The following is a 13727-nucleotide window of genomic DNA, read 5'->3' as shown; positions in this document are numbered from 1 at the left end:
ACCTGGGCCAGCTGGAGCTGGACGTGGAACTGGTGCCTGAGGACGATGGCACGGCCGCTGCGGAAGGCCCGGACGAAGCGGGACGACCACGCCCGGAGTGAGTAGCAGGGCCCAGGGGAAGGAGCAAGGACCTGAGGCCTGAGGCCGCTTCAGACTGGCCAGGGTCCAAGGACCAGGACATTAAAACCTGACCCTTCCCTCCAAAAACAAAAAAACAAAAAACCTGGGTCCCATGATTGGCAGTGAACTTCCCAACTTCCAGGCGGGACTCGTGGCTCATCAGAGCCAGCTCTGCATCCCAAGTCCAGAGGATAGAGCTTCTCTCAGTTCCCAGGCCCCTTTCATGCTACACGGCACCTAGTCACTAACGCTGAATTACCCCTCCCCTGCAAGTCCCAGCTCCCATCCCAGGGTCTGGTCTGGCCTGGGCCTCCCTGGGAAGCAAGGTTGTTGTACAGCAGACAAAGCAATTTCACCTATCTGGGCACATTCCCATATACTCCTTACAGTGTCCCGTTAAGGAGGCAATCCCAGCCTCACCTCACCGAGGAAAAAGCTGAGGCGCAGAGTATATGACTGGGACTTGCACAAATGACAGCTCTAGGGTTAGGGCGGGGCCTCTCCGTTACCTTAGCCATCTGCCTCCGGTTTCTGTGGCCCATTGGGGAGTTCAGTGGACTCTCAGCCCAGGCAGGACCAGACCCTGCGGCTGACTGGGTGGGAAAGGCCTGTCCTACCTGGTAGAGCCCATGATCCAACAGGACAATCTCCACCTTTCCCGTGTCCGGGCCCTTGCGCACCAGCACGTTGCCCGGGTGGGGGTCGCAGTGCACGAAGCCATTGACAAAGATCATTTCACTGTATATCTTGCCCAAGTGGCGTGAGATCTGGAAGAGAAGGGTGTTGGGTGGGCATTGATGGGCATTAACACCTGTCTCCAAGACATCTACTCTGGCCCCTCAGTCTGGCCACTTTCAAGAGGAAGGCCAGGGGGACCAAGTGGGTCTGATCAGTCCTGGTGAAAGTGATGGCTTGACATTGCCAAGTTCTTGAGTGTAAGCTAGAAGCTAAATTCTCATCCAGTTCTTTTTAACATTAGCTGCACATCAGAGTCATCTGGAACCCAGAAATGTTGGGAGTGGTACCCAGGCATCAGTATTTTATCTTAAGTTCCCCTGGTGATTTCAATACATGGCAAAGTAGAAGAACCACTGTGTCTAGTTTCTCTGATGGCTGTAACACCCACCTCCTACACCCTTCCCTGATTTTTCTCTTCCCTGTTTCTCTTATTAGTCCCTCTTCACTTTTTCCCCAAAGTTGAATATGGGCTGGAAAGCTGGGTTGGAGGAGTCAATCCATCTGCACCCCTGCAAAGAGTAAGGCTAAGGGACTGAGGACCAGGGATAGGTGACCCCACCCGCTCCTGGCCAGTCCCAGGAGGACCCAGAATCACACAGCCTTCTTCCCTCTCTCTGCAGGCCCCTTTCATCACACCCCTCCCTGTCAGAGCCCAATGCTGATCTGATTTATGATGTCTGCACAGAAGAAATGACACTGGAGAGGCCGTTTAAATCATCCTGTCACTGCTGCTTTCCCTGCCGAGGCAGTCTTCTTATCTCTACTCTCTTTTTATTAAAGCTAAAAGCCTCTTCCCAGCTAGAAAACAGCTGCTGAATAGAGCCAGACCTGGGCCCATGGATGGTGTGCTGATGGGTTTCCATGGACAAAGAGATGCTCCACCCAGACACCTGACGTCCCAGGACACACTGCCCTTGGCATTTCTCTCAGCCTCAGCTGGACCCCATGGTCACGAACAAGCACATCCCAGCCAGAGGAGAGGAGCTGGGCTCATCGGGTGGGGAACACAGGATTAGGGTTTTAAGATAAAGACTCAACTGCTTTCCTTGACTACAAAGTCCTGCATGATCAAGTCCAGCCTACCTCCCTGGTTTCATCTTGCACATTGACACTCCAGCCATATTTGCTTTCTTGCTCCTCTCCAAAGGTCCCCATGCCTTCCAACTCAGGGCCTTTGCACGTGATAGTCCCTCAGCCAGAAGCATCCTTCCCCTCTCACCTTTACCTGGTTCACTTCTCTCTTTCTTCCCATCCAAGCTCAGCATCACCTCCCTGGGGATAACTTACCTGATCTCCCAGACTCGATGAGGTTCTCCTACCATAAACTCTCACAGAATGGTATACTTTACTTTCACAGCACTATTTATGTCACTATTTGATTACTGACCACCTAGGACTCTATCATAAGCTCCAAAGGTGGCAGGGACTGGCTCTATTTTGTTAAACAGGTTTATTGCGGTGTAATTTACACATGATACACTGGTTCCATTATGCATCCACTTGCCTGTAACAGGCCAAACATGTGAATGTAGGACTGTCTTCAACATAAATGAGACCTTTGTTTCTCTGGGTTTTTTGGTTCCTGCCTCTGATGCTCACCCTGACCCCATTGATCTCTTCAGAATCCCAGTTGATTACAATGGGCCCAAAATAAATCAAGAATAACACTACTTCAGTAACCATAGCTACCATCCTTATTAAAAATCCCCAAAAGAAAGTACAATTATGCCCATTTTGCAGATGAGAAATAGAGACACGTTCAGGTTTAACTTCCCCAGAGCTACATGGCTAGAAAGGAATAGAGCCAGGATTCAAACCAGGTGTGAGTCCACAGCCTTCTTATAACTATTATTTCTACTAGAGGCCCGGTGCACGACATTCATGTACTAGGGGCAGGGGGAGTCCCTCAGCCCAGCCTGCGCCCTCTCACAGTACAAGACCCCTCGGGGGATGTCCACCTGCAAACTTAGGCCCAATCCTCCCCCAAGGGGATAGGGCCTAAGCCAGCAGTCAGACATCTCTCTCGCAGTCCAGGACCCCTAGCTCCTTACCACCACTGCTACACTCGCCAGCCGTGAGTCCAGCTTCTGGCTGAGCGGCACTCCCCCTGTGGGAGTGCACTGACCACCAAGGGGCAGCTCCTGCGTTGAGTGCCTGCCCCCTGGTGGTCAGTGCACATCAAAGCAACCAGTCATTCCGCCATTAGGTCGATTTGCATATTAAGGTTTTATTATATAGGATACTGGCTCCCTCTGACTTCCACACTCCTCAACTGAACTCCGTGATTTTATACTCTCAGCTTCAGTAAATGGAAACGATACCAGTGCCACTCTGAAGGGGTTAGTGCAGCCGTGGGCAAACTACAGCCCGCAGGCCGGATCCGGCCCGTTTGAAATGAATAAAACTAAAAAAAAAAAGACTGTACCCTTTTATGTAATGATGTTTACTTTGAATTTATATTAGTTCACACAAACACTCCATCCATGCTTTTGTTCCGGCCCTCCGGTCCAGTTTAAGAACCCATTGTGGCCCTCGAGTCAAAAAGTTTGCCCACCCCTGGGTTAGTGAGAACTTCACGGTGCTTGGAACCTAGTGACCTCTCATCAGTGTCCCTATTGTTACTGATTCCTCATAACACTCCTGGGAGGGCAGCAGACTGGCATCACTGCATCTTTTTAAGAGATGGAGACACCAGGGTTAAAGAGGCTGTCTGGTCCTGACCAGTATGGCTCAGTGGATAGAGCATCGGCCTGCGGACTGAAGGGTCCCAGGTTCGATCCTGGTTAAGGGCATGTACCTTGGTTGCCAGCACATCCCCAGTAGGGGGTGTGCAGGAGGCAGCTGATCGATGTTTCTCTCTCATCGATGTTTCTAACTCTCTATCCCTCTCCCTTCATCTCTGTAAAAAATCAATAAAATATATTTTAAAAAAATAAATAAAGAGGCTGTCTGGACCCCTGACACTTACCCTATGTCACACTATGTCCTGCCACCACGCCAGCTCTCCAGCTCCCAACATTTCCCTTGGGTGAAATGAATGCACAGTACTCAGTGTCTGTTGGCATCTGGGGCAGGACTTTGCCCCGTGTCAAGTTCTCAGACTCAGGCTGGTATGTCAGGTATTCCAGAGCCACCATTTTCCATTACCGGGGAAAGGGGCCCGGCCTGAGCTGGTCCTGGGAGAACCAGCAAGTCCCCACCTCTGTGCCCCGAGAACCCCTCCTGTTAGGTGCTCTGGAGCTCCATGGAACCACACTCTGAAAGGCTGCGTTTGCCAAATCAATTGTATTTATTAACTAATAATTCATTTTTATTTGTCACAGACGCATATAAGGTCCAATCAGGGCTCCTGATCAGCCCAAGATAAGCAGTGCAGCCAGACTGAGCTGACGGAATTCCAGCCAAAGCAGAGAAATGACATTTCATTTAGTCTGGGCAGGCCTGTCATGGGGAGATGTATGATCTCCCTTAAGCTTTCTGAAATATTGCTAATCGCTCTGGGGCCCCTATTACTACATTGAAAGATGGCCCCCCAGGGTCTAGGAACTCAGGATGGGGGAGTCCTTGCCCAAGAGAGTGAGCTTCTGGAGGGGAAGGGGGAGGTGTTGCCCCTTACAGCTCATATACACAAGAGCAAAGCCCCAGAGCAGTCCTCCCCATCTCAACACCCCATCCATCTGCCCTGCCTGGGTGTCTCCATTTAGGGCCTGCTCTTGGTGTTCATTTTAACCAGATTTCACCAGGACAGGCAGGTATAGTAGGCAGAGACAGGAGGGAGAACCATCCTCTGTACCCAGCTCCACCCTAGAGTCATCTTGGTATTGCCATTTAGGGTCTGGGTGACCTGGGGGACAAGTCGCCTCCCTTCCCAATCTGAGTCTAAAGTTCCCTTAGCTGGCAAGTGGGATTAACCCTATCTGATAGTCTTCCTCACTGGGAAACCGCAAGATTCAAGATCAAAACATGATCACATATATGGACAAGTGCTTTATACACCAATGATTTTCAATTCTTTTCATCTCATGGCACACATAACTAATTATTAAAATTCTGTGGCACACCAAAAAATATATTATATTTTTGACCGACCTGATAAAAAAAATAGGTATAATTTTGATTGATTTACAAAAAAAATAAGAGTACTTACTTACCCTTTAAAAAATAGTAGTAATTACCTACCCTTTTTGCTTCAAAGTAGCTTTTTAAAAAATCAGGTATTTATACTTGTATATAAGGATTTCTGGTATCAGGAATTAAATAATCAGACTTATATGTGACGTGATATAAGATGCAACTCTATTATATAACTTATATATTTATGGTTCAAGACTGGGCATTCATACCAGATGGCTATTGTTGTATTGGCTGTTGTCATTTTTTTATTTGACAATCTAAGGCAGTGGTCGGCAAACTGTGGCTGGGCAAACTATGGCTCACGAGCCACATGCGGCTCTTTGGCCGCTTGAGTGTGGCTCTTCCACAAAATACCGACTTCTGTGCATGGGCCACGAAGTTTCAATCACACTGTACGTGCACGCCCACACGTGGTATTTTGTGGAAGAGCCACACTCAACGGGCCAAAGAGCTGCATGTGGCTCACAAGCCGCGGTTTGCTGACCACTGATCTAAGGGAAAAGAGGTGTCCGGTATTACACGCTTTAAAAATTCTCGAGGTACACCACTTAAAAATTGCTGCACTTCACTATAAGACACACAAACATGTTCATTTGTAATGGGGTAGCTTATTATTTTACCTTGTTAAAAGATATACCCCATTATCACCATCCAAGTATAATTTTCAAAAAAATAAAAACATGACCCTCATACAAATATAGAACGAACACATGTTGACAATTAGTTAACTCATCAATAAAGAACCAAATATGAAGGCAGAGTGGTTAAAGGAGAATTTCGAGGGACTGGGTGTTTATGGCCATTTAAACAGGAATAAGAGCCTACGATTCCTGAGTCAGAGGCAAAACTGGTTATTGTCCTATAGGGCAATAAGGAAATCACAACCTTTTGGTTATCTTTTCTACTAGGCAGAAATGATTTGCACTTCTACCGGATAAGATCTACAGGTTGACATATAACTTCAGCCTGAGTAGTTAATTTTTCAATAGCAAAGTCTAACAAAAGTGCATTCCCCTAAATATTAAAGAATCCTCTGATGGCTTGGTTGAATAATGCTCAAAATGACTTAAAAATCATACTGCGCACTCATGGCCTTATTTCTAAATTTTGGGTAATTTTTCTTTACATCTGTCAGAGTTGTACTACATAGTCTCTGGAAACCAATTTGCCCAGAAAAGGGCAGCCAGCCCTCTCCAACCCAGAAAGACATCAAGACCCTAGAAGACACCTAAGGCCATCACTAGGCACACAACCCTCTCTTCTACCCCTTCCGTAATACTTTAGCCATGCCTCAGCCTCATGATTAAGAACAAACCATTGAAAATAATGCTGTAATGAACACGGGGGTGCAGATATCTCTTCGAGATGTTGATTTCATTTCCTTTGGATACATACACTCAGAAGTAGGAATTGCTGGGTCATATGGTAATTCTATTTTTAGTATTTTGAGGAACCTCCATACTGTTTTCCATACTGGCTGCACCAATTTACATTCCCACAAAACAGTGTACAAGGATTCCCTTTTGTCCACATCCTCACCAACACGTCATCTCCTGTCTTTTTTATAACAGCCATTCTCACAGGTCTGTGATCATCTCTCATTGTGGTTTTGATTTTCATTTCCTTGATTAGTAATGTTGAGAACGTTCTCAGACACCTGTTGGCCATTAGTATGTCTTCCTTGGACAAATGTCTACTCAATTCCTCTAAGGCTTCCCCTGGCCCTGTTAATGGTGGTAGCTGCATAAAGACAAGAAGTGATACCTCTTTAGGTAACAGCTAACATTCTGTGCCAGGCACTTTGCATGAACTCCCAGCCACCTTTTACAGTAGATATGTAAAGGAAGCAAGATTCCAAAGAGGGAGGAGCCTGGTCCCCTGGCCAGCAGTTAAAAAAACCAGGATCCAAACCCAGAAGGCCTGACTCCAGGAAACAAGCTCTCCATCACCAGGCCACCTGCCTTTCCACTCACAGGAAGCTCCTGCCTGGAGGCCGGGGCTGCACCAAAAACCTCCAAAGGTCCCCACAACATCCAAGAAATCATTCCATGTAGACAAGAGCCTCAGGAAAATCCAGGGCTGTTTGTCTTACCAAAATCACATGGCTAATTAAAGCCATAGTACAGCAATCTTTAGAGGAAAAGTCAGTGACGAGTCCTTTAATTGCTCCATGTAAAAAGGATGTGCCACTCACGTTAAGTGATTTCAGTAATTACACAATGCCTTTATTCTATAACAGTAAGTGGGGAGGGGGGAGCCAGGAATCTGTAAAAAGTATGAGTAAAGAATTAATTTAGTAAATAATATGTAAATTAAGGAGTTATTTTTAGATTTTGCTTAAAACTTGAATTGGCTGAAAGTACTTTAATTATTCTATAATTGCATGGATTAATTTATTCCCACCCCCAAGGGAAAGTCTATTTATGTTTTGGGGGGTGTCATGGAAGCAAGGCCAAGCTCTCTGAAAGAAACAGGAGGCTTGTGTTACAAGGTATTAATAATCACACAAGTCGCCCGATATTAAGTACAAGGAGGTTAATAATTCAGACTCTCTTTGCCTATCCTCCAGCTTCTGCCAAGGCTTCTTCAGGCAGAATAGCCTGAAAGACCAGACCACAGCCTAAAGCATTTTCCTCCCTCCACACCCACCTTTCCCCCAAGAACCACCCCTGAGACATTTAAACCTCCAATTACTCACTGCTGCCCAGCACAAGGCCACATCTATTCATGGAGTGGGTCAATCTTGGGCTAGCAAACTCGGAGTGAAATCCCTGAATGTAAAGGCACTGGGAACCTCTTCAACCACACGTGGTATTGGAAGGAAGGAGAGGTGCTGAGCTAATTACAGGAAACTGGAAGGATTATTCTAATTTTGGAGCTTCTGGAAGCTCAGTGAAAGTCTCTCTAGATTAGGCTTGAACAGTGACCGCCTGAGAGACTTAAAGGACCATGGCTACTGGAGGGACTCGGGGCCATAACTACTGGAAGACACGGTGGAGGGAGCAAGAGCTGTAGACATCTGACATTCCTCGCCTCGGGCAACAATTCACTCCAAAGAAATATTTCCACCTCTTGCACCTTCCCTGGGCCAATATGAAACACAGAGAAAGGTTTCTCCCTTACCTGCTTCCCACAGAGTGGGTAGAGGGCCGGAATTCCAGGATAATGACCTAGCAAGCAGGGACTGTTGGCATTCTGCCATTGCTTGGTGTGTCGATCATCAAACAGTCCCCCAGGTTGCTTGTGTACCCCACTTCACAAAAAGCTGGGGCTTCCAAAGGGTGACCAGTTCCACCAAGGAGGCATGGCTGGCAAGTGGCAGAGGCAGCACCAAATCCAGGAAGGTCAAGTCCAGAGTGGCACTGTCCCCACTCCTGCCACCCCTGCCACTGGGGAAATGGATCTCCAGGAACTCATCTGTGCCCTGGAACCCTCCAACATCCCTGGGCCTCTCAAGATTTGGTCCAAGAAGTTTCGGAGGGGAGGATGATGGGATGTGTCTTCTCTCTAGTGATTTTGGTCACTAGGGTCTGCATGTCTCTGCAGCTTCTCCTCCCTGGTCTCCTAGGCACCTCTCACCACAGGGCCAAAGAGGCCCAGTCAGTGGGCGATGGCGAGCAAAACATAAATGTCTCATTCAGTCGTTAGTGGCATGGGGGGACAAGGGGAAACTCTAAGGAAATGGGGAGGGGGTCACCATACTCAATCAATGACCATCACTCACAGACAACAGGAGTAGGTGGACAGGAGGGAAGCAAAGAAGATTCTCAACAATTCTATGGAGAGAGATATGCCCCTGTGAAGAATAACCCCATGAATTATAAATGATTTTTTATAGAACTTCACAGCTTGCAAAGCCTGCACAATGGCATGTGAAGTACATATTGTTGCCACTCCAACTATATAGATGAGGAACTCTGACCAAACAGGCTGCAACTGAGGGCACCTGGAACCTCTAAAAACAGGAGGTGAGGGCCTAAAAAGAAGGAGAGTTAGTGAGGAGACTTTCAAAGTAAGAGCTAACCCCCAGCTCCCCTCCTGACCCTGACAGGAGGGAAAAACCACAGGCTCTGGAGGCCACACCACACACCAGGAGAGCCATCCGAGGACAGAGGACTGAATCCAAGTCCACATGATGACCACGGGGTGTCCCAGCCCTCTTCCCTCTGCTGGCCCCCAGGCCTCCAGAACAGAGACGCTGGAGTCTCTCTCTGTGAGCCCCGCATCGCTACACCCACCCCTTTTTTCCCCAGACTGCAGATGTCTGCCCACCAGGCCTCCAGTCCCCCTTCTGCCAACCCCATGCTCGAGACTCTGTCACCTTTCTCTCGGCTGATTTCACGCAAATTCAATTGGGCCTCAGCCCAAGCTGGGTCTTAAATACATACTCACTGAAATCCAATTAACCCTCGATAAAGGTCCTGCAATCAATAGTCGTCCTGTGGCTTGAGGAGGCTCCATCCAGCCTGGGAACGTGCTCCCGCACGACCTTTACTTTTAATGAAATCAATGGCAGTCACTGTCACCAGCTCTTAAAATGACTGGCAAATATGATCATGGGTCAGGCCCTCGGTAATATCTGCTGCTAGGTTCAGAGATACAAGCAAACAAGGGCACCTGCAGGCTGCTGGTTCCTCACAGCCCCACGCTCCCTGGCAGATGAGAACAGCTGTGCAGGGCTGCCTTGTTCCCAGAGGTGCAAATAAACCTAGGTGCCCAGGTCTTCTGGGCCTGGGCAAGGTAGTTTGGGGGGGTTGTTTTTTTTGGGGGGGGGGGGCTTTTTGTTTTGTTTTGTTTTTATTTCTTTTTTTTTAATTAAATGTTTATTGTTCAGATCATTACAGTTTCTCTTTTTTCCCCCAATAGCTCCCCTCCACCCGGTTCCCACCCCACCCTCTGCCCTTACCCCCGCCCCCCACTGTCCTCATCCATAGGTGTACAATTTTTGTCCAGTCTCAGGGAAGGTGGTTTTTGAACTTCAATGAGTATCAGGACCCACCTAGAGAGTTTGTTAAAAATGCATATTCTATAATCCTTTCCCCCTCCCAGATTCTGATTAGTAAATCTGGGATGGGCCTCAGGAATCTGCATTGTTAAATAAGCTCCCCAGTGATTCTGAAATAGCTGGCTCAAGTCCTAGCTCCCAGCAAGCTGAGAATCATTGCTCTCTAAAATATCCAAGCAGGACATACCCTTAAAGTCCAGGCAATCCAAAACCTTCAGTAAGAAAATTGAGGTCCAGAGAAGGAGAGTGATTTGTCCAAGGTCACACAGTGAGCCACTGGCAGAACTGGAGCTTGAATCCAAGTCTCTTGCTTCCTAACCTGGTGTTTCCCTACCCGAGTCTATTGCAAATGGTTACTTAGGCTGGTCTTGAGGTCCTCACATGCTAGGCCCAGTGGGGCTGGGATGTTGCAGGGTGAGAGGGCCTCTTCAAAGTGCAGTGGGATGACTCCACAAGTGGTTGGAGGGGTCTGGAGCCACCCCCACCCAATTCGAGATTCCTTTTAAATCCAACCCCTACTGAGCCCCACCTTCTGGCTGAGTCACCAGCTTATAGCAGCCAAGATGCCAATAACCACCTACACCCCAGGATTTGGCCCTTGTCACCCCTATCTGTCCCTTGTATTTCCCTCCCCAAGGAATACACACAGCCAGGCCGTCCTCAGGAGCAAGAGTCACTCCAGGGATGGGCTCCCTGAGTCTCACAATCCTAGAACATCAGAAACCTGTGAGAAACTTTCAATAATGCGGGGTGTTTCATACGCTGTGTGTGTGTGCACTTACATATACACATACATACACACACACATACACACACACACATACCACCAGTCTTCCATGAGACCTGTGGCCTTTATATTAGCTGATAAGAGACATAATAGATTGATTTCTACAAAGTAGAACCTATTGCTGGTCTACTCCCAACATCACCATTGGTCTGCCACAACACAGTGGAGCCCATGGCCCAGAGTCCCCTGTCCAGCCTATGGTTTCTGTGAAGTAGCACAGATTCCACAGTGGGGCCTTGACTTACGAGTTTAATTCGTTCTGAGACAAAGCTCCTTAAGGAGCTCGTTAACTCAAATTACTCTATCAACTCAATGCAAAAAATTGGCCAAGAGACAGCTGGTATCTCAAAAAACTCATTAGTTGGGACACTCGTAAGTCAAGGCCCCACTGTATTTAATGAATACAGAATCATTTCAGAACACCAAAGAGCTTTCTGGGTCATAGAAACACTAGAAATCTCTGGGGCAAGAGATTAAGGAATTAAGTAATTGATTCCTTAGGAATGCCTAAGCAATTAAGACAGTATGGTAACCCAGCCAGTGTTGCTCAGTGGTTGAGCATTGACCTATGAATTAGGAGGTCATGGTTCAATCCCAGTTGGGGCACATGCCCAGGCTGCAGGCTCAATCCGCAGTAGGGGGCTTGTAGGAGGCAGCCAATGGACAATTCTCTCATTGTCCATGTTTCTATCTCTCTCACCCTTTCACTTCTCTCTGAAATCAATAAAAATATTTTTAAGTGGTATTATTGTAAGGGTACATAGACCTTATGTACCCTTAGGTACATAAGACCAATGGAAGAGAACAGAGTTTTTGCCAGACCCAAAAGCCTAGACTGTATGATTTCATTTACATGAAGTTCAGTAGTGAGCAAAACTGGTCTTTGGTATCAGAAGTCAGGTGGCAGTATGGACTGGGAGGAGCATGAGGGAGCCTGCCGGGGTGTTAGAAATGACTTGAATCTTTATCTGGCTAGTGTTTATGTGGTACCATTAAGATCTGGAACCTTACATAAGTTAGATCTAAGTCTGATTTTTCATCTGTAAAATAGAGACAGTAAGACTTCCCTCCTAAGGTTCCAGGGCAGAAAGGGCCTGGCACAGGGGCCCAGGCCATCAGTAAACATTCATGGTAAAGGAGGATACTAAGAATGAAAACAACAATAATCAACAAGCTCCCAATCTGGAACACTAACCACAGGCCAGGCGCTGTGCTAAGCATGGCTTGTGCACTAACTCAGCCCTCATATCTCTATCAGATGGAACAGTGTCCATATGGAATGGATGAAATGACCCTGGATGTAAGCTAGAGAGAGAAGGGCTGCAATCAGATAGTGCGTGGGCAGGAAGAGTTCTCATCAGTGCTCCAACTCCTGCCTCGGAGAGTTACCGAAGTAGCCCGGATTCTAAGGCAGTCCAAGGCAAATCCCTAGGAGGAAGACAGGAAGACAGGCAAGGAAGGACCTGAAGTCATGCAGACCTGGGTTCTAATCCCAACTCTGCTTCTGCTAGCTGTGTGAGCAGAAGCCATGAGCGCTCAGCCTCACCTCGTTGACATCAATCTTGTTCCTCTCCATGTAGTCTTTGTCGTTGACCTGCACACCATCTAAAAACTCCATCAGAAGGACCCGCTTGGTGGACAGCTCCCAGTAGATTTGGGGGACCTGGAATAAGAAAGGGTGGGTCAGAAAAATCTGGGGGGCTGGGAGTTGGGGGGTGGGGAAGGGCGAGGACCACCAAGAGGTCCAGAGAGCCATACAACAGCAGACACTCCTCCCAGGAGCAGGAGAGAAGGCCTGAGAGGGGCCTCAGCAGTGGCAGGTGAGAAAGCGGAAGGCAGGACAAGAGAGAAGGCCAGGTTGCTTTCCTTCACCAGCCAAGCCCCAGCCCCCTCCTCTAGAGACCCCTCCTGCTTGGGGATCAGAGAAGGCTTCCCTGCCCTCTTTAATGCCTTCCAGGCACAATTAACAGCCAAAACTAAAATTGGGACTCAGGGGAAAATGTGTGGAACTTCTCACACCTGAGCAAGAGTTGGCATTAAAAGCTGTTTCCCTCTCTCACCAGGCTCATTTCAGGCTCCTGACACAAATCTCAACCCTCTGCCTCAGTTTCCACACCTGTGCAATTGGCGTATTGTACCTATGCATGAATGTATACATGTATGAAAAAAATGCATGTTTACTGGATGATCCATTTTTCGGTCAGGAAGTTACAAGTTTTCTCTTGCCCTTTCCTACAAGACCCTGTGGCAGACAATGCTGGATCCTAACCCAACACCTATTCCCAATCCTCCTCTTTGCCAGAGACAGGAAATACTAAATACTTCCTGGCCAGCCTTGCAATAGGTATGGCCATGTGACACAGCTCTGGCTATGAAACATAGTAGAGGTCAGCTAGGGGGTCTGGAAAGGTTTTTATTTTCTAGATAAGGGATGTTTGCAGATGATGCAACGATTCTTATACTTCTCTTCCTACCTTAAAGTGAGTGCAGTACTGGGAGCTGCAGCAGCCCCCTTGCAACATGAGTAAAAATTCAAGGAAATCAGAGGTGTCAGCCCTAATATTGTTAAACCACTAAGACCATCAGCAGGCAACTTCTTGAGGAAAATAAACCCTTTCTAAGATCCTCTAAATCAGTGGTTTCTCAACTTTGGCTGCACATTAGAATCACCTGGGAATCTTTTGAAAATCCTGATTTCTGGGCCTCATCCTCCAGAAATTCTGTTTCTTTGTTATGGGATGAGGCCCCAATATTAGTAACAAAGAAACAGAATTTTGGGATGGGAGGTGAGTTGGTTGCATAGCAAGAAATTGAAAGGAAATTACCGCCGAAACCGGTTTGGCTCAGTGGATAGAGCGTCAGCCTGCGGACTGAAAGGTCCCAGGTTCGATTCCGGTCAAGGGCATGTACCTGGGTTGCGGGCACATCCCCAGTAGGAGATGT

At 47.6% G+C, this 13727-nt stretch overlaps 1 protein-coding gene across 2 annotated transcripts in view; it reads right to left on the bottom strand.

The window, feature by feature from the left end:
• ADCK1 (aarF domain containing kinase 1) overlaps nt 1–13727 on the bottom strand; it is a 112693-nt gene that overhangs the window by 12447 nt on the left and 86519 nt on the right. For both annotated transcript variants that reach the window (XM_006778836.2, XM_015558072.1), the window contains 2 exons: nt 12331–12447; nt 738–887 (listed from right to left, as the gene is read on the bottom strand). In XM_006778836.2, the coding sequence (XP_006778899.1) occupies nt 738–887; nt 12331–12447 (267 nt within the window). The remainder of the gene's footprint in view (nt 1–737; nt 888–12330; nt 12448–13727) is intronic.

This window comes from Myotis davidii, unplaced genomic scaffold (genome assembly GCF_000327345.1).
Source record: "Myotis davidii unplaced genomic scaffold, ASM32734v1 scaffold309, whole genome shotgun sequence".
NCBI classification, from domain to species: Eukaryota; Metazoa; Chordata; class Mammalia; order Chiroptera; family Vespertilionidae; genus Myotis; species Myotis davidii.
This window is presented reverse-complemented; position numbering and strand designations above follow the sequence as displayed.